Below are 25,446 nucleotides of genomic sequence, written 5' to 3'. Positions count from 1 at the left end.
TGTAATAGGTTCTTTAATGCTAATGGAACTGGGATTATAATTCTGAAACTCTTTTGAGTATTGAGGTGTTTGGGAGCTGAGGTTCTCACTGGGATGAAGATGTAAATATGGACGGCACGAGAGCCGGCGAGGAGGAAGAACTCTGTGGCGTTAGATTCCAGTGGGAGGTGTCGGTATGATTGCATGATTTTTAAACAGTATGTCAGGCTGAACCACATGAAATTGCCCGTTTTTATGCCACAAGTAGTCAAATATGAGCAATTGCCTATGATTTAACCCAGTATTTTCTAATTCTGCCCACTAAAAGGTATTGTCATTCTGTAGAAGAATGCCCTCTTTCTTAGAGATGCATGCTAAAGTATGGAGGGGTCAAGTATCATGATCTCTGCAACATAATTTTAAATAGTTCAGATGTTTAAAAAAATAGCTATATGAAGGGAGGAATGGGGGTGAGAAAGATAAAGCAAAAATAGCAAAGTGTTGACATTTGATGAATTTTGATGAGATTATGAAAATGGATGTGCATTTTTCTATTCATTTAGCTTTCCTGAGTGTTTGACATTTTTTAAAAAGAAAATTGAAGAAAAGAAAGTTAATTATAGCATATTCTCTGAGTTTGAACCGTGGCTTTCCTGGCACATGCTGTAGTCTTTGGCTCCCATATTTCCAGGCCAGCCTTGTCTTGTGGCCTCTGCTCCAGAGTGTCATTTTTTGAAGTATTAAGAGAGGTTCAGTGAGTGAATGAATGTAAAAGGGGAGGTCATTTCAGTCAGTTCCGATTCCGTCTTATCACTGTCCTTTAGAAAGTAACCACTTGGTCTACAATGTTGCTGAAGCTTGGGGGAGACCTTCTGCCGACCCTAGATGAAAACCCCGGGCCAGGTTGAAAGAACCTGCCCAGGGCATTGCGTCATTTCTTTCTGCTCACCCCATGTCCTTGTATGTGTCACTTCATCACCGGGGGGAAGAGGAGGGACAGATGGACCAAGGTCTCTTTCTGCTTTAAACAGACCTAAGTCTTTTTCTGTTCTGAAAAATCTGTGATTACCGTCAGACTTGTTAGCATCTGTTGTGGCAGTAGAACTGAGTGATAGAGTATTACCATATCCACAGCTGCCATCAGAAAAAGCGAAAGGTCCAGCCCACTGCACCCAGGGGGTAGACCGAGGTTTGAATGATGATCCCAGCTCCCTTTGCCTGCAAGAGAAGAGGTTGGTCCGGCCCCGAGGAAGGTCAAGGTGAGGTGGAAGCACAGATGGAGTCAACATCTGACTTGACTGGACCATCGCGGCCCAGCTGGCTGAGCTCCTCCCGTCCCCCTTAGGGACACGTCGCCGTGGATGGAGTGCTCCAGCTGCTCAGCTCTTTTTTTTTTTTTTGCTCCAGTTTACAGTAAATAAAAATTTTTGGTTTCTTTATAAAGGCTGATATCATCTAATCTAAGAAAGTGTTTGAGTAAAAGAGAAATTTTATTCTTTATCCTCTTAAATTTTTTTTCATTCCTTTCCCCCCATTCACCATCGACCCAGATCCTCTCACGGGGATCGCCTGCTAGCGAGGAGAGCGTCACGGACGTGGAGGGCCTCTGGCCGTTTCACTAGTCTAGAAATGGTCCCTGAACCTCAGTGTGTAAAACACTGTTTTATGAGAAAAGAGGTTGGGATGAAGATGGAAAAGGACACCCTGGGAAACAGCAGCACTGTGGTGTGACCGCAGATTTGGGTGCCAAGAGGTCATGAGTTCTAATCCTAAATGTTTTTCCCAAGACACAGTTGCGAAATCGAATGGAAAAGTGCTAAAGAGAGCTCTTCGGTCATTTTCTCATTCGCTTATCCACCTGCCGCTCCTTGCACGTGTGCCTTCGGTGTGCTAGGAGAGACGCAGGGGCAGCCAGACCTTGAAGAGCTCCCAGCCTTGTCAGTGCGATAAGACATGTCCGTAAGTTGGGGGCAGTGGCCAGTGCCATCAGACCGAGACAGGTCATAGGCGTGGGCATGGCAGGCAGGGAGAGGCAGCTCCCACCGGGGGGCCACAGAGGTTGCCTAGGAAAAAGATGGCATTGCAGCCAGGCCTTCAAAAGCCAGGCAGCTCGTAAATGCTGGCAGTCGGTGAGGAAATGACCAGTGTCAGGAGCAGCACGACCAGAGTCTCGGAGGCCAGAGGACGCGGAGAAGAGTCTGGCACAGAAGATACGCGTTGGGAGTGCGCCATCTAACCGGAAAAATCTAGGTGAGGCCCATACCTGAAAGGCTCTGCATTCGAAGCTGAATTTCCATTTTAGTAAGGAGTTGATGAAGGTTCTCAATCTAACGCAGGCTTTTTTAAAGACGATTAATCTGGCAGCACCATGACCTTGGGGAGAGCAATTTTTGTGACGTGGTAGCGGCCATGGCCAAAATCCAGCGAGGTGAATAGTGACAAAGTGGTGAGTAAAAGCTGCTGTGGAGACTAGACAGCTGTTCCAGCTGCAAGGAGGCGGAGATGCTGGTACCTTGAGGAGGAGGAAGATGCAAAGTCAGAGGGAGAGAGTGTGAGTGACAGAGGAACAGAATCTGTTTCTACGCTTTTGCGTTTGTTATTTCCTGGGATTCTTGGCACGGTCTTACAGGATTACGGAAGGTTCTTAGTTATCCTTCCTGTGTTTTTTCCCAGACCAATGGCTTTGAGTAAAACTATCTTAGAAGTTTCTGTCACTTTAAAAAGTTCTACTAAGCCCTCCAGTCACGTGCCTTCAGAAATTTGGGTTACATAACGTCGCTCTGAACTGGAATTCTGCAGCCTCATGAACTGGAGTCTCGTTCTTTCCCTCCCCCACCTGGCACTTTGTGTTCTGTGGGTCAGGGTTAGCTTCTTTCTAACCATTGTTGCAGAACTCTAAATATTTGGTCTCACAGGTTCTGAAAGCTGGCAAACCGGGCTGCTCCCTGCAGGTTGTGAGACCAAAGCCTTCCAGAAAAGGAGCCAGTAAAATCCCAGGCACGTTAACAGAGTGGAACAGCCGCACGGTGCACCGCCCGGGGAGGGGGGCCGGGCTCCCCAGTGCCAAGGCCAGCAGCTCCCAGCCGCAGTGGCCCACGACCAGAAGGAGCCCTCATGCACCACGTCGTGGCCGACCCGCAGTCGTGGCGATAACAACAGATTAAATCGCTGGCTCTCAGCACTGAGGACTGGGGTCGGTCAGGGTCCCTCACTGTCCCCTTGCTTGTCCCAGCTGTCCGTGGTGAGAGAGCAAGTTGGAGCCACAGCTACCGTGCGAGTACTTGCTGGGGGCCCTGTGAGTTTTACTCTGTCTAGAGGTTAGTTCTCTTGGTAGCCCACACCGAAGGCCTCTTTGCCAACCCACATCCCCTCAACGTGCATGTTCGTTTATACCCTGCTTTAGAAGAAATGATTCAAGGCAACTCGCAGATATACATATAATGCAGTGACTTTTTTTTAACAATTAGGATATGAGGTTAACTAAATCTATGCATAGAAAACTTAGGCACAGCCAGGATAAAGGTTAATTCACCAAGTTCAAACTACAAACAAGATCCTCCGGAGTCAAGTCACAGATGTCTTTTCTGAGTCCTAGCAGCCAAAGCAAGGAGGGAAATCTAAAAAGATAAAATTCACGTGTCTGTAAGATATAAATAAACCATCAGCTCAAGAGAAGAGTGGGTCCCTGTACTTCCTAAACTTCCCCCATAAAAGGGGCACTGAGGGTGACATGGACAAGGCCCTCATCAGCATCCCTGCCGTGCATAGCATAGCCACTTGGTTGACTTCTTGCCGTGTTCCTTGGGGTGGGCTTGGTGGCAAGGCCCCATGTGGGACAAGGACCCCAGTGGAGGCCTGTGCAGGGTGTTTCTGTGCAGTTCATCTCGTCTGAAAGGGCACTCTCCCGAGGAGCCTTGCATCTGGAAGGCGCTCTGCCACACACACACGCACACGCACACACACTGTGCCAAGAGGAGCCTTGCATCTGGGAGGCGCTCTGCCACTCACACATGCATCTTTCAGCTCTCTGCCCCCTGCGCGCCTGCCTGCGCTTTGCGCTTCTTAGCACACACACACACACACACACGCACACACTCTATGCCAAGAGCAGATGAGTCTGGCGAGAGCTGTGTGATACCAGCATGTTGAAGGCCCTGAGAGTCCCACAGTTAAGCTATTGGCTCAGCATTTCTCAAACTGATTCTATCACAAGACCTTTTTAAAAAATTAAAGCACTTGGCACATTGAGAAACGATCTGAAACAGGGATCAGCAGACTTTCTGCTAAGGGCCAATGGGTAGTCGAAGTATACAGTCTGTCATAACTACTCAACTCTGCCATTGTATTGAAAAAGTATGGCTGTGTTTCGATAAAACTTCATTTATGGATACTGAAATTAGAATTTTATATAATTTTCATGTGTTATGAAATAATTTTTTTTCCATTTTTTTCAACCATTTAAAAATGCAAAAACCATTCTTAGCTTGCTGGCCATTCAAAACAGGTGGCAGGCCGATTTGGCCTGTGAGCTGTAGTTTGCCAGCCCCTGGTCAAGAATAATGTTTGGATGGTATGTCTTTCCAGCAAGCTTTCCTGAGTGCTGTTTCTTGGAGTTGTTTTAATTTAGACTTTTATGTTTCTGGTTTTAAGAGCAGAGTTTTTGAAAGTAGAAAATTGGTTTGAGTGCTTACGGGTTAGCGTAAGATTTTTCTCAGAAACAGTTTGTGGATCCTTTCAAAGAAGACTGACAAACTAATAATTGAAACCTTCTAGTTTTACTCTGTTACATATGGCTGAATCAGTTCAAGACTGGAAATGTTTTATTGGGCATTGTCATTCACACGTAGAAATAAAAGTCTCAAATCACCCAGAGACATTTAATTTTAAGAAGTATAGCTTCTTATTCAACTCTCCCAAGTTAATCGGTCGCCTCTGGCCCCTACCAAGCTAAGAGTGTTTTATTTATTTATTTATTTATTTATTTATTTATTTATTTATTTATTTATTTATTTATTTGGCTGGAGGGATGCTCTTTCAGCTTTTCATGACGTCATTACACTGAAAAATATTCCTACCACCAAGTCTGACATTCAGTTGCAGTTCATCAAGTATTTATTGAGTACTCAGCACGTATAAAGCATTTTGGTAGCTTTTACAGGGGATACAAAAAGAAGCAAGAAGCAGACAGTTCCTTCCCTTGTGAATCAAGTTCAAGATCCTCAACAATTGAAAGCCCATTACTGTGAAGTCAGGACTAAGTTCACCTCCCTGTCTTTTCCTGTCAGCGTGCACGCATTTATTCACTCAGCAAACACTGTGAGTTGCTCCCTGTGTTCGTAGCCCTGGAACACAAACTTGGGGAGCTCGTTTTCCAGGGGACATCGGTGTTTCTCTTTTCCTCTGGCATTCTCGCATAATTACCCGTTGAGTCAGTGGACAGAAGTTATTTCTATCCGGAGACCTCAACATTAATATTCCCCACACTGTGTGTGCCTCTTCGTGAAATAGTGAGACCTCCCGATGAATCTCTTTTTCTGGGACAGCTCTCCAAACGCCCTTGTTTTCTCCACCTGAGCAGCACCCCCCCATGCCCCCCTCTTCTCTTAGTGTACCAGTGAGTTCATGGTTTCACCAGGTTCCTAATTTTAAAGGTATTGACTATATTAAGCAATATGGGTCTACGAGATCGCTAAACATCATCAGAAACAACGTCATGTATCTGACAATTATTTTTGACTGGGGGACATTCTCGACAGTGGGAATTTTTCCCATTTATATGAAAGTAATACTTAACTCTAGTGAAAATTTCAAAAAAAAATATATACCAGTATAAAGGAAAAAAGTCCATAATTCTAGCACCTATCGGTCAGCTCTATTAATAAACACATATTTTTTTCTTTCCTTAATTCGGAAATCACATTTAAACTTTTTTAATTTTTAAATTAATAAACAGTGAAATTGACCTTTGTTGTACAAGTCTATGACTTTTAACACATGTATAGATTCATGTAACTACCACCATAATCAAGATATAGAAAAGCTCTGCTCCCCCAGAATGAGCACCCCTTTATAATCATACCTTCCTCCAACCCAGCCCGTGGGAACCACCGATCAGTGCTTACAAACACACAAAAACTTGGCCGAGTCTCAAAGGTGTTATTTTGGTGGTATAATACTACACTGATAGTATAATACTATGCTGATGGTATCTCACGAGCTTACATAATGTGTGATTCCGTTTATAGGACATTCTCAAAAAGATAAAATCAGACATATTTGTTCTTTTTGTTTCTAAGTGGTGTTCCATTGTGTTGTTGCTCCATAGTTTGGTTATCCAGTTACCATTTAAGAGTCTTCTTTTTTTTTTAACATTTCTGAAATCCTGAAGTACATTAAAATCAAGATATATATTTAATGTGATAGGGTTGTTTGTTTCTCCAAAAAGCAATTATTGAAATGATGGTGCATCTTAGACTAAATATTGTCTTGGAATTGGGGCATCGTGGTGGCGAGAGGGTCAGCGCGAGGGGTCGGAAAGGGCTGTCGAGGTCGTTAGGAGTAAGGAAGGTGGACAGTAAGGAGCGGATCCAGGCAGGTCCTTTGAGCTGTGCCGGCTAGTGCCCGTGCGGCCTAGCAGCCTCCGAGTGCTTGGGGGACGTTTCAAGCAGAGGAGCGGGACGAGGAAAGGCGTCTTTACAAAGAATGAAGCCAGTCTAGCCATGGCGAGCACCAGGAGGGCCACCATCATCAGTGTCGATGAGTCGGAAGGAGACTAGCCAATGGCAGCGGTGGCGCTGCTACTGCTAGAGAAAATAGAGACAGAATTGGGAGGAGTCCAGTAGCAGCAGGGAGCACTGACTAGGGAGCCTGCGTGTGGAAGGGAAGGGGTTACTGCTGAGCACCCCAATCTCCAGGCCAGTGCCTGGGGAGCAAAGGGCAGACGGCGTGGAGAGCTGGGGCCAAACTCTGCCCAGATCTTCAGGTATTTACATGGTGGGAATGGCCGGGTTGGGTGGGGCAGGTTAGTTGAGAAATTCTGAAGTAAAATGAGAAGGTCCCGGGGCTTCGCGGAGCAGTCTCACATCTGCTGAGAACCCCTTGTCAGTGACTTGTAGGAGCTGCTCTCCACTTTGCTGCTGGTCACTGGCACATTTTCAAAGTAACTGTTCCTTAGTGTACATGCTGCCGAAGCGAGCACTCAGAGTAACTCTGCTTTAAAGCTATGCTGCAGTGGGTAAAGTTCCTATTACTCGCTAATGATATCTTCAATCTTTCTTTAGAAAAGACTGTGTCTTCACCATCGACCCATCGACTGCCCGAGACCTCGATGATGCTCTCTCCTGCAAGCCACTTGCTGACGGTAGGATGGAACCTTCAAGTCTATTTGGGGTTGCAGACGGCGTGCAGACCTTTGCAGTCGGCCTGGCTGCCTCGTACTCCAGAGGCAGTGTGATGTGCAAGCTGGGGTGTGCTTTGTCCCTGAATTTGCCCCAGGCCCCTAGGGCTACACAAGTATGTGACCTAAGGATTGTGTTCCCGTGGTGACTTCGGTGAGGGTGAGAATAAGAAACATCCTCTCACCAGGACCCTCTTTAGGCCCCAGAGGAGGCAGCGGTGAGGGAGAGGGGCTCATTCCAGGCCTTGGCGCGTCCAGAAGCTGCAGTTTGGCTGCGATGTGTTGGGGGAGAGAGGCCCGGCGGGGGGAAGCGTGCGGCACTTGGCCTGTATTGACCCTACACATTGGGGTGATTCAGAGGGGCTCTCCAAAGATATGCCCAGCAGGGGATAGTGGGAAGACCCCCGCCCTGAGGAATGCCCCTCCAGGGCTGAGCTGGAGAAGCATGCTGCTCCCAGTAGGTCTTCATCTATCCAGCAGGTAGTGAAAGGCAGCTATTAGGTGCTCTTTAAACATTCTTTTGGGTTGGAGCTAAGCAGGAAAAAGTGGGATTTGAAAACTACAGTAGGGTGAAGGGGAAGAAGTGAGGTCGCGAAAAGAGCAAACCCTACCAATCCCTATTTTAATGTCTCCCCAGACGTGCTGCTTATAGTCTTAGCTGCATCTCGCCCCTCGCTAGGTCGTTGTCGGGGTGCCTGCTTCGGCTTCAGTCACTCTCCAACGTGGCTCTGGCACTAACGTGGCCTCGGATGCCTTGCCTGTGGCGGGTATCCACTCTGCAGTGTCAATCTGCTGGCCCAGTGGGCCAGTCTTTTGAAACATCGAGGAGGTGTTCTTCTGTCCCATTGGCACGAAACTCCATGGGCTCAGTGCGCGTAGCCTCTTTTCGGCTGTCACAGGCAGAGAAGCTTGGTAGAGAGAAGCCAGAGAGGCAGAAAGCGTCGTTGCCTAAAAATGCTTTTCCCTGCCTTTAGTGGGGTTCCTTCTTGAAACTAGGGGCCAGATGGCTCAGTATTTTCAGCTAAAGAAAATCGAAAGGAAGATAAAGCATAAAGAGAGAAAAGTTCCCATGGAAATTTGAGAGGAATTAATATATTTTTTAAATCCAAAATTTGAGCTGCCTACTTAAAAAAGCAAATACTGAATTGGTTTCTCACATCCTGAGCCATCTCCGCCTTGTGCAGAGGCCTGGGCATAGAGGGCTGTGGGCGTGAGCCCCACTCCCCTGAGCCCAGTGTGAAAAGTGCCCCCAGGCAGAAAGCCAGGCAACAGCGGACGGCGTTCCTGCATTGCCCTCTCTCTGGGTTCACAGCCCTACTCCATTTGTAGTCTAATGCTTGAAAACAGCTGCTTTATTGATTTTGTCCACTTTTATAGTTGTTAATGGCAGAAGGGTAGATCTAATACCTGTTACTCCATCTTGGCTGGCCCAGATGATATTCTCCTGGCGGGGACACCAGGGAGCAGGCATGTGTCTGTCCTGTCTCACTCACTGCACACGTGTCGGAGTGCCAGATCACCAGCAGAGGTTTCATGTGGGGCAGTGGTAACAGGGCAAGAAAAGTAGATCGGGGCAAACTGTGCATGTTTGTAAGTTTCCAACCACAGAACATGCTTTGTCGAGCAGGTGAATGCCTGTTTTCAGTCTGTCGTTCAGGGACAGCAGTGAAAATGAGGACACCAATTTAGTGGTACGAGAGGAAGGAAAAGGAGAGGAAGTAGAGGCAGAGAAACGAGTCCGAGAAGCATTGTAATCGCTTAGGGACATCGGTGGTCAGGACCTGGACCGGAGGTGGTGGTAATATTGATGAGGGTGGGCAGGGTGGGTGTGAGCAAGGGGTGGCGACAGGAGAACCGATGGAAATGAATGTTGGAGTTGAGGGAGGGGTCCAAGATGGGGCAGGAGTTTCGACCTGGATGACAAGGAGATGGCTGGAATCCATGAGTTGGAAACTGGGGAGCGGGGAGGACAGGCTGGTTTCGGAGCGAGTATGTCCACATGGAATGGTCTGTCTGATGACGCGTGTTTATATGAGCTGCTGCAAATCCTTTTTAGAGGCGGTGGGATACAAATAAGCTACGTACATGTGGTCCATATAACTACGTACAGAGAGCCCTCAAGAAAAGTAGACGATGCACCAGGATGCAAACAGGGATTTTGTTGGGATGATGGGCTTCTAAGTGATTTTTCTCTTTCCTCTAGTTTCCACATTTTTATAATGTAGTAATAATAGTTTTATAATGAAAAAAAATTTTGTAATAAAAAAATATTATGAGGTGCCAGAAATCACAGGGCTGCCGAGTAGAGCACTGCACCAGGCGACCAGCTACCTTCCATCTGTTTAGATATTCTTGCATTCCAGCGGGGTCGTTAACATCTGGTCATTTGGCAGAGCTGCAGAAAAAGGACATGGAAAAGGAGTCAAGGAAGAATCTGAAAAGGCCCGAGTTGGTCAATCAAGTGTTTTTATGGTGGCACTTCTACAGTTGGCCTTTGTGACAGCAGTTTCTGCCAAGGCCATTTATCCAGGGAGATGAAAAGTGAAAGTCGGTTCCAGTTTGGATGGGGGTGAGGTTGGCTAAGTTCAGGTTCCGTTAGTTACCAGTTCATGTCAATTCTTGCTTAGAGGAAAAAATGTTTTAATGTTTCAAAGAGCAAATAATGTTTTCTGGCCATATTTACATCGGCTATAACCATTTTTATTTAAAGAAAATAGGAAGGTCATACTTTTCTTTGGTCCTATTGAAATCATCTGAATGACTCTTCTGTGAAAAGAAAACACACAGGCAGATGAAACTTATTTAGTCCTCACTCTCCCTTTCTGTAGAGTTGAGACATGACTCCAGGGTTTGTTACCACTGTCTCCCATAGGACGCTACCGTCTGCAGATAAATTCTGACGAAACCCAGTGACACCTGTTCTCCAGTAGGTCATGGTTAGGTTGGGAGGTTGAGGGGTGGGGTGCCTCCAGCTCTGAGGAACCTCAGCTTTGGAAGGGATCCCAGCAGCTGCTAGCCTGGTAATACTCCACCTCTTGTAGCCTATAGACAACTTGCGTGGAATGTTCCACGAGCATTACCCAGCCCGCTGCCTCGAACATGGAGTCTTTCACTTTTGCCCAAGAAAATACTTAATGCAAGTGAATAAGAGTGGTGTTATAATTATAGCCCAGAATCAAAAGACATTAATCACACACTTCAGGGTTTTATTGCTGTAACAGGTCACTTGCAACACACCTCACAGCTGACCTCACCACTCAAGTGTAGGAATGCCACAGTTGTCACATCACCTTCTGGTTTTCAAATTACCTCTACTAACTCCACTAATTGAATATCCAGACTGCATTGTAACTCTCTACCTGACAGGCAGCCATTCGGCCTGAAGATGGCAGGACATTTAGGAAACCCTTCCCTGGACTGATCCGGAATGCTGCTGTCTGCCTGTAATTTTCCACCCCTTGGTCCCATTTATGTCACTTGGGGCCCTTCACAACAAGTCTTGTCTTTAATGTGACAACAGCTGTCATGTATCTCTGAGTCACAACTTCTCAGCTAAGTTTGAGCCCACTTCCCATGTCATGGAGTTACTTCCACCTTTATGGTGGGGTTTGAGGTGCATGGCTGCCTGTATCCAGACTTCTCCCCGGCAGGCAGGGCATGGCGACTCTCCCCGCCAGTTCCCCCTTGCTGGACAGAACTGAGTCCCGAGCAACAGCCACCCATTCAGTTCTATTAAACAAGCCTCATCGCTTTGCTCCAGGCTCAGAGAAGAAACTGTCAGCCAGACAAGTGAGGACCTTTATTCAGCTTTTAGCTATTCAGGCTTCCAGCAAATCCTGCAGGAGGCCGAAGGTCACCGCCTCTAGCATCTTGTTTCTCTAATGTTTTCTTCTCTGGTGAGTGCTCTGCCACTGAGCATGGCAGGATTATCCTAGCCAGGCCTTCGAAACGAAGGATTGGGGCTACGGAGAGGGGGGACGGGGAATGACTGCTAACGGGTTTGGGGTTTCTTTTTGGGGTGTTGAAAATGTTCTGGAATCAGTGTTGATAGTTGTACAACTTCGTGAATATACCAAAAACCACAGGGGAAAATGAGTGACTGGATGAATGAATAAGAATAAATAAACAAACAAACCCACTCATCCTTGAGGCTTTCTGGAAGTTGGAATTTACACCTTAGCCACAAGTTAGCGGAAGCCTGGATGGAACGCCGCGCTGGGTGCCCACCGTCACATCCCCCGGTCTGTCCCTCCTCCTTGCTGCTTTCATCTCTGAACCGCGGCATTCCCACGTGAGAGCACACCCCTCCGTTCAGCCACCTGCGCATGCTTCCCACCCCCACAGAGCACAGCCTCTGACTCAGAGGAAGAAGGCTCTGTGTACCGTCCAGGTGTTAGAAGATGCTCAGGTCAACGGACATCGTCCAGCCTGAGGGACCTCAGGAATGCAGATTACCTTCTCAGCTCTAGGGGGCGCCAGCCTTCCTGCCTGGCGGCCTCTGTGGCCTCCCTGGAGGCTGCACTAGGGAGCTCTGTCGCAGGGAGCCCTCCTTGGAAGGGGAGTAGGAGTGAGACTAGGAGCAAAGCCTGCAAGGGTTCCCTAGAATTCCTGGGCTCTGTAACTTCCCACGTGCTTATGTTCGTCACCCGCTAAGAGCGTCTTGTCGTGACTGATAGCCTTTGGAGGCAGTGTGGAAGCAGGTGCTGGAGAGACTGCGCTGCTGTGTCCCAGGCTCAGACCAGAGAACGAGGGAGAGAAAGGGTGGTAGCAGCTCGAAGGGGCAAAGAGCCGAGATAACGTCTCTGGTTCTGCCAGTGGGGAGGAAGGGAGAGCATGGGAGTCCTGGAGTTCGGCGTGGAAGGCTCGTGAGTGCCCAGCAGCCAGGCCGCACCCTGTCCTGGGCTCCGCGCTCACCCCGCCCCCATTCACCCCAGCCCTTCTGCGTTGCCCTTTGCTCCGGCTTCCTCTGGAACTTGGACCTGCCCCCGTCCATCAGGACAGCTTGAAAGAGTCATCACGACTTGTCCTTCGCGTCCCCCTGATTCTTACTCCATTTACAGCACAGCTTCGGGAAGGTCGATGCCGCAGGTGGTCCCCAACCGCAGCTCCCCAAACATCTGTGCAGCGTTTGGCTTTTTGTCCTCCTTTCTTGAAACTCTCTTCTCCTTGGACTCAGAGGGCCCTGCTTGCTCTTGGTTCTAATTTTCGGATTCCTTCTCTCCAGCTGCCTTCTTTAACTCTTCCTTCGCTGCCACCGCTTCCTGGGGGCCCGCAGAGCTTCCGGTCCCGGCCCCTTCCTCCCATGCTCCCCAGCCTTTGTGCTGTAGTCCCCTTGCCCGCGGCCCTCTTTCCCTGGACCTGACTGGTCCCTTCCTCAGCAAGGTCTCCCCGGCCATCCTGCGTCTCGTTTCGCTCCTTCCCACCTCCTTCCCACCTTCCCTGCTCCACGTTTTCCCTCCCACTCGTCACCCGCTAATGTGCTGCTGACTTACCAGTCTTGTGTCTTCGCTGTCTTCCTACCATTCACGGCCTCGCAGCGCGGGGGCTCAGTGTAGCTCAGTCCATCTTTGCTGGTGTTCGCGGGCACTCAAGAGAGAGGGGAGGGGTTTGCACAGAGTCCCCGGATGATAGGCACATGGTGTTTTGCGGGGAGCCACACAGAACTTGGACTATCTGGGATGTGAGGTTCAGTGAGATGGTAGTTGCAGATAAAACAGGGAGGCGGTCATGAATTCCTTCGTAGGCCTGCTAGAAAGTTGAGATTTTCTAAGGAAGGCGGCATTTCAGGTGGAGAGCAACATCATCCACTCAAGAAATGTGATTTGAGGACCAAGTACTCAGCTTTGTGCTGGATATACAATAGAAGAAAACACTCGAGAAGCTACGTGTCCTTCCCGGTTTAATAGCAAGTCACATTAAACAAGGAAGGATGGGAACGGCCCATAGTTTAGGTGTGGGAGTGGGGTGTGGGAGTGGGGGACAGGCAGGAACATTTTGCCTAGACTTGAGGAATAAACAAGGGTGCGCCAAGTAAAGAGTGGGGAGAAAGATCATTTCAGGCCAAGGGAATGGAGCGTGTGGAGGGACAAAGCCATTGGCACCGAAAGGAACTGAAAATCAGCATGGTTGACACCTGGCGAGGTGGGTGGAACACAGGGCTGAGTCAGGAAGGGGGCTCGCAGGCCCTGTCATAGAGCGGGTGTTTCATCCTGGGCGGAATGGTTAGCAAAGAGTTTTAAGCGGGAGAGAGGAGGATTCAACTTGCAGGATGGAGCGATCACCCTGGCAGCGGTGAGGAGGCTGGATCAGAGCAGTGGCGTTAAAATGGTCGAGGTAAGAGCTGGCAAGCGCCCCCACCGGGCAGAGGCTGCCGAGCCAGGACTGGAGGGAGGCGCTGGCCAGGGAAGGCAGTCAGGGCAGGACTTGGTGTCTGGGTGGCTGCAGGGGCCTCCTGACCGGTCTCCTGTGTCTGCACTTTTCTTCCCACATAGCGAGGCCAAGGCCGTCCTTCTAAAACATGGTTCCGGCCGGGTCATTCCCCTGCTCAGCTCCCTCAACATTTCCTGTCCCCTGAGGATTAAAATCCAGGTCCTTACTGTGACCCGTCGTTATCTACCTGCCTTACAGCCCTGTTCCTGCTGTCTCTGTCTCCTGCGCGCTCCTCCCGCCACGTGGCCTCCTCGTTGTCCCTCCCACGTGCCACACTGCTTCCGCCTCAGCAGCCTTGCAGCCCTGTGCCCTCTGCCTGGACCCCTCCTCTCCCAGATCCCTCCTTCCTCACGTTCTGCTCAGATGTCATCTCGGGAGGCCCTTCCAGACACCAGTCACCACAGTCTTCTTTACCCTTTCCTTGATTGTATTTAAGGTCCCTGTGTGGCTCTACCTCCCAGATGGTAACCTTCTGAGGCCAGGGATAACGTTTCGTTCTCTGCTGAGCCCTCCATGCCCAGAACACTCCGTGTGGCATAGTTGGCATACATGGAAATGTTTGTCGAATGAATGAGTTAATAAGCTTTTGATATTGGATGGAGGAGAAGAATCTAAAATTTCATCTAAGTTCCTGGCTTAGGCACTGGTGGAATATAATGCCATTCAATAGGAAACACTGAGGGGAGCTGGTTTGGGGAGGGATGGTGAGTTGAGATGAGTGTGTGTTGAGTTTCACTCCTTCCCACCTGCGGGACACGCAGATAGAAATACCAAGGAGACAAATAAAGGAGTCGGGGCTGGAGTGGAGGTTTGGGGAGTCATCAGGGCGTGGGCCTGGGAGAGGTGGCCCACGACAATCACAGACTGAGAGGAAGACCCAGGCCGGACACCTGGGAGTGAAGCCCAACAGAATAACCAAGAGGAGGAGGCCGGAGAGATTGGCAGCAAAGCAGGGGAGGGAGAGAAGTCAGGCAGAGCAGGGCGAGTGGCGGACGTCAGCAGATGCAGGAAAGTGGGCCAGAGACAACCGTAAAAGCCATTGGGTCTGGCAGCCAGAATATCGTTGGTGACCTTGGTGCTGGTGTCGGTGGCTCTGGGGAGGGGAAGCCAGACGGCAGGCAGTGGAGGAGCGGGTGGAAGATGGGAATGGAGGTTTCTTTCTGTAAGAAGCGCGGCTGTGAAGGCACGAGGGGCAAGAAGGGCTGAGAGGAGGGTGCTTTGTTTTTAAGATGGAAGTGACTTGTAACATGCGTTTATATTGAGAGATAAGAGGGATGTTGGAAAAGGGGACGTGGAAACTATAGGAATGAGAGGAGTCGATTATTTTGCAAAGTCTCGAAGAACAAGGTGGGCGTGAATTCAGAGTGTAATGGAATGTGAGACCGAGACACGGATAGAGGCAAGTCACAGGGAATGGGCCGCTGTCATCCGCTTTCACTGTAGGAGGGAGCCACACCTCCTGCAGCGGGCAGAGGGGGTGGGGCGGGGCACAGCGGGAGGCCTAGGGTAGGGAGCTGACCCGAAACTGGCCCATGAGGCCTCGCCAAACGCACTGCTCCGGTGTGCCGGGTCGGAACGCTGGCGAGCGGGGGACTTTCTTCAGTGACCCCCGGCCTCCTGGGTGTGGGAGCAGAGGTTGCAGTGATCCACACTTGGAGATTTGCTGCGAGGGAGAGCATGGCTGGCACCAGAACGAGGGTGCTGGGACCTCGTGTCGCCTCTGAATCCGTTTCTTCTCCGTGTCCTTTATAAAGGCGTCACCTGCCACCTCGTCACACCTCGTCACCCCCTGACTCACACTTGATTCCTCTTCCTCTGAGCCCTGTTGTCAGGGCCTTTTCAACAGTTTCCCTCCCTCTTCCCATCCACCCTCCACGTTGCTGCTGCCCAGTTTTCTTTTCGATTTTGTGCCCGCGAAGACCAGATCATGTTGCTCTTCTGCTTGAGAAGCTTCTTGTACCTGTGAATATAGTCCACAATTTTGGCAGAGTTGGGTTCTCAGAACCCTTTAAGATTAGTCCGCAGCCTCCTCTCTGACCTTCCCCACCTACACACACACTCACACACACACAGACACACACACGTGCGCACACACACCCCTCCACTCCTAATGGCAGCCGGCCACCCCAGGCTCTGCGTATCCACTGCACTCTACCCTGCCCCCCAGGCCTCTGCTCGTCCTTTGCCCCGTACTGTCCGCTTGGCCTCCCTGCCCCATCCCTGTCTGCTGAAATCCCGTTGAAGAGCAAGACGAGCCTCTGCCGGGCGTTCCTTTCCTCCCGCAGAAGCGTCGTTCCTGTCCATCGGCACTTTTTTTCATGTCTCATGCAGCGATAAACATCATTGCTTCTGGATTTAATTCCCCTTTTTTGCCTCTTCCCTGAGGGCAGGGAGTTCCTTGGACATCTCTACATCCCGAGTACCGTGCGTGGAACCCTGCGTTTAAAAATCGTTTGGTCCAGTCGGTCCAACCAGGCAGCTGGCGCAGACGCCCCGTGCCGCCTTGCCCTTTTTATTCCCACCGCGTTTGTACCCTTAAGTGTGGGGGTTGCCATGGGCCTATCTGCTGACTTATAAGCTGCTCCACGTGCTCTCCTAAAACAAGTCTATTTCTTTGGAGTCAGGTGTGCCTCTCCGTCACCACAGTCTGGTGTTTCAGTCCCTCTCATCATGTCTCGGCGATGCCGTGAGATCACGAATTGCATCTCACGTTCACGGCATCTGTTCCTCCAGCCCAGGGAACCGGCGCATCGCAGCCTCGCTCCCCGCCCCCACCCCCCCCACACTGTTCTCCTGCGCGAGGCTCTCGCGATACCTGCTCCTCGTTTCGCACACACGGGCTTCCGCAGCAACTGAGTCATGGTTTTATTCTGTCGTTTTTCTCCATCTCCCTCCTGTCTGTATCCTTGCCGTTTCCAGATTAAATGAGTACTAATTTTCTGATAAAATGGACTTCCTCAATGAACCTTAACATGATAGAAAGAAAAACCAGTTTGTGATACAAAGACTAGATTTTTTCCCCTTTAATTACATTGGCAAACAGGCTTGCTAGTTAGGAAATTAATAGTATGTTGAAACATTGGAAATTGAAAAAAGTTTGTTTTCGATTTCCCTCTGTTAGGAATATTTGGAGATTTGGTTGCTTTCTGGGGATAATGTCAAGGGAATACTAGAACATAAAAATCAGGTGGCATTTTGAGAATGAAAGTCAACCTTAAATGATTATCTACAGAATTTCCTCTTGCCTAGAGAACTGTAAAACATGAGGTAAGATCTACTATTTCCCTTTGCATGAGGCTACAACAATGTATGGTACTGGGTTTAATCCCTTTAAGCAGCTACCTCATGGACGCTACGAACTTCTCAGAAAAATGCACAAATGTGTGTGTACACTCAACTTTTTGCATAGGACTTACATTTCCAGTGATATTATAGGAGAGATAGCCTGAAGCCCTCTTCTTCAATAAAACTCTTGAAAATGATGCATCTTTTAAAAATGTATAGCTAAGTTGACAGGAAAATATGGCAAGTCCTTTGAAGCTGGGAGCAAAATGAGAGCCGATGCCAAAGAGAGATAGACGTACGTGCTAAAGCGACTGACGGAATGGTGTCCTCTGAAGCCGCGCAACCCCAGACAGTTCGATTGGGACCTGAATTAACTCTTCTCGCATGGCCCATAAAGTGCCAGGCCAAGTATTCAGTTTAAAGTGGCACCAGGTGGAGAGTGTTTCCAGAAGCCAGGCAGAATCGTATATATATCCTTTCTGGAGGAATTAACCCTCAATGGAAGCCTTAAAGATTTGCCGAAGATAAAGTTCTAGAGAATGTCGGCACATATAAAAATCATAAAACAGGCAAGGATGCAGCTAAAGCAACACTTGGGTCAAAATTTATAGCTTTAAGTGCTTATATTAGAAAAGGAGAAAGTTTTAAAAATTGAGCCTTTTCCTAACTAGGAAGACTGTTTTGCCAATATAATTAAAGGGGAAAAAAAATTCTGGTTTTTGTATCACAAGCTGGTTTTTCTTTCTATCATGTTAAGGTTCATTGAGGAAGTCCATTTTATCAGAAAATTAGTACTCATTTAATCTGGAAACGGCAAGGATACAGACAGGAGGGAGATGGAGAAAAACGACAGAATAAAACCATGACTCAGTTGCTCTCAGGAAGCCCTGTAGGCGTGTGAAGCGAAGGAGCGATGCTCTGCTGAGGGGGCCTTACAGGGGGAGGAGGAGAACAGTGGGGGGGTGGGGAGGGGGGGAGCGAGGCTGCGATGCGCCAGTTCCCTGGGCTGGAGGAACAGACGCCGTGAACATGAGATGCAATTCGTGATCTCACGGCATCGCCGAGACATGATGAGAGGGACTGAAACACCGGACTCCAAAGTGTGAGTCGCTTCACCAATGTTAAGAGATAAGGGTAAGGTATGAGATGACTTACTCCGTGAACATGCACTGTGAGTACAAGTACTGAGCCAAAAATGGGAATTATCTATTACAACTGTAGCAGCAGAAGCCCCCTGTACTCCCCAAAGAAATACACAAGACAGATTACCAAAGTTGTCTGTGTTTTTCATGCATGTCATAGTGAAAAACAGAATTTATTTACTCGAATAACAAAAATTCCTGTTTCCATTTTTGGCCCTGCCGAAATGGAAATCTTAAAAACTAGATACAAAATATCAGACATAACTATTAGATCTCATTTTTGTTTTTCTAGTATTAAAGTGCTATTAATTGTCAAACTAAGGATCTTTTTCCAAAAACCATTAACATTTGAAAAAAAAAATTGGCATGTTAGGATTTACCTTTGGAACAGAATTTGAAACATATAACATGTATATATGCTTTTTACTATTCAGTTTCTGCATTATTTTTATATTTTACATCATACATATTGTATTTATAGTATTCATGTTCCATAAACATTTCAAATCTCTTTTAAATAGTGATAGAAATATAGTCAGTAACTTCCAAACTTGTAGAGAGAGGCAGATGGAATGAGAAAAACACACAAAAACACCTCAATGTAAAAGAAGGCATGGCAAGAGGAAAAAAATATATAGAAAGAAGCAGGACAAATAAAAAAACCCATATTAGGAGGCCAAAAAAAATTAATAAGCACATTAAATGTAACTCTGCAGTTAAAAAGTAAGGACTGTTAGATGGGATGCTGGATGCATCTAGCTATCTCCTTTTTTTTTTTTTTTTTAATCTTTTAAGACACACTTAAAAGATAAAGACAAAGATTAAATGTAAACCAGGCCTGCCCAGGTTTGGACCTGTTCCACAGTGGCCAGGCACCACAGCTCAGTGTCTGCCCTTCAACAGTCTAGCCCTAAGAGCTTCTAGAAAGGGGCCTTGTGCCTGCCTCTTGCATTTCCTGTCTGTGGACTCACCCCTCCCCAGGAAGAGTAGTACTGGGGCAAGTCATTCCCTCTAGGGAGTTGTGTGTATTCGCCTTGCTCTGCAAACCCCAGCAGGAGCATTGTCTGGTCCATGCACTACAGTAGCAGTGTAATTGCTGTACATTTGAAGAAACCGAGGTCATTTGGTTTCACGTCTAGCGGGGTACCCGGTATGTGGCATCTCCTGCTACACACATAGCACCACCCCTGAGGTGACTTAAAGAAAGCATTATATAACGCTTGTACCCTGTACTGCTGCTGTTTTACCATGCCTTGCAGCCCTTACTCTGGTGGGCCCCCACCTTACACCCACGCCCCCACAAAGCGCCTGCTGACAAGGAATAGAAAGACAGGATTTTAAGCTCCTGTCACTTAGGTCATTGGGTGAGTAATAGGCTCTACAGTCAGCCTTACTTCAAGCACTGCAGAGAGAGAGAGCTTCTCCCTGGGTCATCCATGTCAGCGAGCTAGACTCCAAAATGCCCTGTTTCAAAGAGATACCCTTCCTAAATATCGAATACTCTACTGTAAGAGGCGACTCAAACTTAATTTGGAAAGTATCATCTAGTAGATGTTGGGAACCTGCTATGTGTAGCTTACAAATGAGATGTGTTTGCAACATTTAATTTAAAAGAAACTGTATTTAAAAATCCGTTCCTTTTTTCTAGAAGAGAGCCCCTGATAACTCTTCCATAGATTTTTGGAAAAGAAAAATTCCGCTTCAGGGCAGTTTTCTACTTGGATCCGTTTCTGGGTTTTGTCTCCGACATCTTCACGATGCCCAGTGCTTCGAATGCTATTCCTCCTCCTCTCTTCTTTGGGAAGCCATTTCTAATCCTGGTTTTGAAACACCGATTTTTCCTCCTGCAGTCTTTTATGTCAGAGGGCATTCTGACCTTAGGCTAATGCCAGGCAACCCAAATACTTGATCTCAGACAAACCTTATTTTTATAGTATGGCCCTTGATAATGAACCTGGGAAGAGAAATGGAAAATTCTGTAGAGTCATCAGCTCATAAGGAAGTGTTTGTCTTCTCCATTCATCTAGGGCATGGGTGAGTGAACAATTTTAACTGTCCTTGTAGTATGATCATTTTTTACTGAATCGTACCTTGACTCGAAAAGTCCAAGTAACCGAATAGTCATGCGAGTCCTCTGGCATGGAAGTGGGCTTCTGGGATGCTTGCCAATGAGTTCCTGTTTTGAGGACACAGAATCTAAGTGGAAAGATTAAGTGGAGAGACAGCTCCACCCCTCTAAGTGTCTTATTCCTATGTTCCATTCGAATCTCGCTAGCCTGATTTCTGTGGGGTCTGGGCTTCGGAAATTCTCTTTTTTCATGGATGTCTCAGTGCACCTTGTTAAACCAAATTTGGACTAAGGCCTGTTCATCTGCTTCCAGCTCTGCTGATTGGTTCCAGTTTCCTTGCTCATTAAAGCCAAGATAATCTGGCACCCACCAGTCAGGCATCCTCAAGTATCTGGCACCAAGGTGAACCTGGAAGCCAGTTAAGAAGTCTCAGGGATCCAACACACTCATTGCATGATGAGAGGCACTTGTGGTATACCAGAAAGAGCACTGGAATAGGAGCAGAACTGGGTTCTTGTCTCATCTTTGCCTCTCCTGCATCATGTAAGTCTGGGCATGTCTGTGATTTCTCTGAAATTCCCTTTCCTCGGCTACGTGGGTATTTGGACTAGAAGGTTTCTCAAGTGTCTTCCAGTTCCAAAATACGGGATCTATGAAAAGCTAAAGAAACAAAGCTCCATTTATGCCTATTGTTGCAAAAACACAACCTAGCTTTAAAGATATTAGCAGTAGTTGCCTAAAGTTGTATATGCTGCTGATGCTTTTCCATAAAAGTAGATTTAAAAAATGAGAAGCGGTACAGCCTGTATTTCAGAGGAAAAAATTCACCTCCCCATGCCTCACATTTCCCAGTCTATGAAATGGGGATAATAATTTTAAATTACTGCGAAAATTAAGTGAGATAATCCCTGGCACTTAGAACCATGCCAGACAAAAAGTAAATGCTCAGCGAAAGTTATTATTAATATAAAAATGGAAAGATTAAAATTGACATGGAATTTTAGTAAAGTTGTGCCGAAATAATAAATATTCAGTTGCTACTCAGAAGTCAAGGTGGGAAGAGACCAGATAATCTAGAAACAGACCCACATATGTGTCATCACCCGGTGTTCAGCAGAGGCGTCACTGCAGCGTAGCGAGGAAAGCGGGGGTTTGTGTGCAGGTGGCACTGGATCAGTTGGCCGTCCGTATGGAGAAAAAATGAACTTTGACTCCTACTTCACACCATCCATAAAAATCAATTTCATGTGGCTCACAGATCTAAGTGTAGAAAGGTAAGAACATGAATGGTTCTAGAAGTGTTAACACTTGTAGAAGATAACATGGAAAGATAACTTATGATCTTGGGATAGGCAAAGATTTCTTAAGCGAGACGCAAAAAGCACTAACCTTAAAGGAGAAGAGTGATAAATCAGAATGAAAAGGCAAGTGACTGGGTAGAGGATATTTGTAATGCATATATCCAGCAGAGGACTCCTATGAGGAGTATGTAAACAGTCGAACACTTCATAAAGAAGATAGCCGGTGGTCAAAAACACATGAAAAGTACTTAATACCGTCAGTCCACAGGGAAAACAGAAATTAAAACCACAATGAGGTACTACTTTGTAGCTAAATTTTTCTGAAAGCTGACAATACCACATGTGAGTGGGGATGTGGGGCAATTAGAACTCTCATACACTGAGCGGGGTGTAAGTGGGTGCAACCACTTTGGAAAACTGATGTTTGGCACATAATGGAGCTGAAGAGATTCATGCTCGGTGACACAGCAGTTTCATTCTCAGACATATGTCCAGCAGAAATGAGTACCTACGTACAAGAATGCTCATAGGACCATTGTTTATAATGGTAAAAACCTAAACCAGGTATCAACAATAAACTGGATATACTGCTATTACAGCGGAGTACTGTACAGCAATGGTAGTGAGCAAACTCGAAACGCAGCATAGATGAGCCTCAGGAATATGTTGAGCAAAAGAAGGCAGACACACACACACATGCACACAATCCATGCTGCGCGAATCCATTTATGTGAAAGGCAAAGTCAGCCACACTGATCTACGGTTATGGATTACAGAGGTCAGAAAAGCAGTTGTCTTTGGTAGGTATAAAGACTGAGAGGAAGACACAAGAAAAGCTTTGGAATTCTGGATATGTTCTAATTCTTGAACTGAGGTGTATCACTGAGCTATATGCTTAAGGTTTGTATACCTTATGTATTTTATGTCTCAATGAAAAGCTTATTTTAAAAAGAGAAGGAGCACACAAAAAATGGAAACAACCCAAATGTCTGTCAGCTGATGGATAGTTAAATAAATGTGGTATATCACACAATGGAATGTAATTCAGCCATTAAAGAAATGAAGTACTCTGTATGCAATGGAACGGGCAAACTTAGGAGACATGATGCTGGGTGAAAGAAGACGCGTATTATATGATTCATTCCATTTCTGTGGAATGTCCAGAATAGGCACCTCTGTAGAGACAGAAGGTAGATTAGTGATTGCCTAGGGAGAAATAAGGAGTGGCTGAAAACAGTTGTGGGTTTTCCTTTGGGGGTGTTGAAATGTTCTCAAATTATTTGTAGTTATGGCTGTGCAACTCTCTATATATGCTAAAGACCACTGAATTGTACACTTTGAATGAGTCATTCGTATGGTATGTCACTGCAGTCTCAGTGAAGCTGCTATGGAATAGAAAGCTGAGGGATGCTGATAACCGTGGAGGGGTTGAAACCACTTAGGAAACGGCCGTGCCATGTGGCCCTGTGGTGTGGTATTTGAGCACATGGGTACTGGAGTCCAACGGCATCCTAAAGGGCCCTGTCGTTTACCACCTGTGTGATGTCAGGTAAATCACCTAAACTCTGATGTCTTCATCTGTAGAATATAAATATTAATAGTACCTACTCCATAGAACTTTTGTAAAGATGACTCATTTAATCAAAAAATATTTAAGTATCTTTTATGTGCCAAGTCCAGCCAGTGATGACTGTTGTTATAATTAGCCAGGAGGTTTTACTCCATTTTAGTGACAGAGATGACAAGTAAATTCAAGAGTATATCCTGGGGGCAGGATGACTTTGCCCTACTGTATAGAGGATTTGTATCCAGAAGTATTAAAACCGTGAACAATTGATGATTAAAGGATTGGCGTTCAATTACCTAGAAAATTTGGCAATTCAGGATACTTTACACGAAAACCGAGTTTATAAAAAAACTGGAAAACTGAGTTATAACTGTAACTGATATCTGGCTAGTTCAAAAATAGAAGGCAACCATTGGTTACAGGAGTGTGTGCCAAGGTTTTTAATTTCAGTGACTATTGTCCTCATAAGGGAGTCACTTTTGGTCATGTTGAAAATCATACTGCATTCTACTTAGTAGGCTGGAAACGTGTGTTCTGCAGAGCAAATGTGGAACCCTTAAACGTTACACTAACCCCGCTTTCCGCCATCAGAAGTTAGAAAGAAGCAACGATCGTTAGTCAAGTACCTGGTACCGAGGGGCGGGTCCTGTAAAGTCAGGGTGGAGAGCTTAGTCCTGGGAGCCAGACCGTGATGGACCTCCCTGGGCCTCAGTTCCCTCATCTGTAGAAAGAGATCTGTCTCATAGCCCTGGGAGGATTAAATTAATTAATACGAAGTGCTCTAAAAAAGCCAGCAGTCCAATACGCTGCTGTTGTGGGACAGCCGGTATGGTGGATTCATACCGTAAGCATGCGTAAATTATGATTTCATTTTTTTGTTAAATTTGTGAAGCCTTAGGAAATCAGAAAACAGTTTCTTCTTCGTGCAAAGAGATTAATTAGTAAAACTGAGTAATTCGATCCGAAAAGAGCTGACGGGGTATGGTGAAAAGATAGCAAGAATCCGAAAAACCTTCTCCGGAATGAGAGAAAAGCTACAAAGGGGTTTCGTCTCCAGGATATTAAGCTTTTAAAAGCTTTTGCTTTTCAGATTTCAAAGTGAGTATGAAAGTTGCCTTAATTTCAGCTGAAAGGAGGGCTGGTATTGGACTAAGCAGTTGTTGATAACGGTTAACACTTAGTGAATAGGCGTTTAAATACACAGAGATGTTTATATTTCCTCAAAACTTGTTGAAAATTATGTATCTTTTCAATTTGGCTATTGTAGACAAGCAGTTAGGTTTTTATTAACCGAGAGGCTTTTTAAAAACAGAAAAATCTACAAACGAGTGTGAAAACATGCCGGAATTCAGTTTTCAATCCTACGTCTTTGGGCAGCCTGTCTGCTGGGGTCATGGGAGCGATCCCGTCACCCCCGCAGGCACGAGACGACGGGTTCCTTGTGCTCGGCATACACACTGAGCCTGTGAGGTGAAGACAAAAGCCACAGGCTGCTGCAAACTGGAGTCACATTCCTGGCATGAACCAGTTGTTTCCTGTTCAGAAGGGGTAGCCCCGTTCCTGCTACTTCATCTCCTGAGCTCACCCTAGCAGAACCTGCCCGCAAAGGCCTTGCGTAGCCGGTCCACCGGGAGAGCTGTCGGATGAGCTGCCAGCCCCTCACGCTGCCCCCTGCCCAGGCGGGCTGGGGTGCTTTCTCTTGCTTTGTGGTGGGGAATCAGAGGCAGGGGGTGACTGAGGTGGGGACACAGCATTTTGTTGGTGCGTCTTTATTTGACAAAAAAAAAAAAATTATATATAAAATAACCCATTTATGATAGAAAAAAAGTAAAATTTACTTATAAGCAGAAAGAAAAACTCATAATCCTCCCACTCAGAAAAAAACATTATTACCATCTCGATATATTTCTTTCCAGACATTTTCAAGCCAGGTTTGCATTTTTTATTTTATACTTTCTATCATTATTGCTTTTCCAGCCTTTGAAAGCTGGAAACATTACAAATGTGTATAATGTAGGAAGGAACAGTCCCGTATCCTCACCTTCCACAGCGCGTCACTGGGGACATTTTAATTCTGCTTTTCTTGAGCGGTAACCCTCTCATACCTCTGTTGGCTTGTCTGTCTTTTAAAACTTGTAGCTAGTTTTACTTAACTGGATTTTTCCTTTTTAAATTTTTTTCTTTCCTTGGCTTCAGCTCCTGCAAGCTCTTTTTATTTTTAATTTTGGTGAGAGAATTTTGACCATGCACAAAAGTAGACGGAATAGTATAATGAAAC

At 46.7% G+C, this 25,446-nt stretch overlaps 1 protein-coding gene across 6 annotated transcripts in view; it reads left to right on the top strand.

Moving 5' to 3' along the window:
* The window catches only part of DIS3L2 (DIS3 like 3'-5' exoribonuclease 2), a 272,704-nt gene that overhangs the window by 145,857 nt on the left and 101,401 nt on the right, over positions 1-25,446 (top strand). For 5 of the 6 annotated variants that reach the window (XM_039855704.1, XM_039855707.1, XM_039855705.1 and 2 more), the window contains one exon: positions 7,260-7,339. In XM_039855704.1, the coding sequence (XP_039711638.1) occupies positions 7,260-7,339 (80 nt within the window). Of the gene's footprint in view, positions 1-1,113; positions 1,178-7,259; positions 7,340-25,446 lie in introns of those variants that run through there. The other variant, XM_039855710.1, reaches the window with a different exon arrangement.

Source organism: Pteropus medius, unplaced genomic scaffold, assembly GCF_902729225.1.
Source record: "Pteropus medius unplaced genomic scaffold, Ma_sr-lr_union100, whole genome shotgun sequence".
NCBI lineage: Eukaryota > Metazoa > Chordata > Mammalia > Chiroptera > Pteropodidae > Pteropus > Pteropus medius.
The sequence above is the reverse complement of the archived record's forward strand: the minus strand, read 5'-3'. Positions and strand labels throughout refer to the sequence as shown.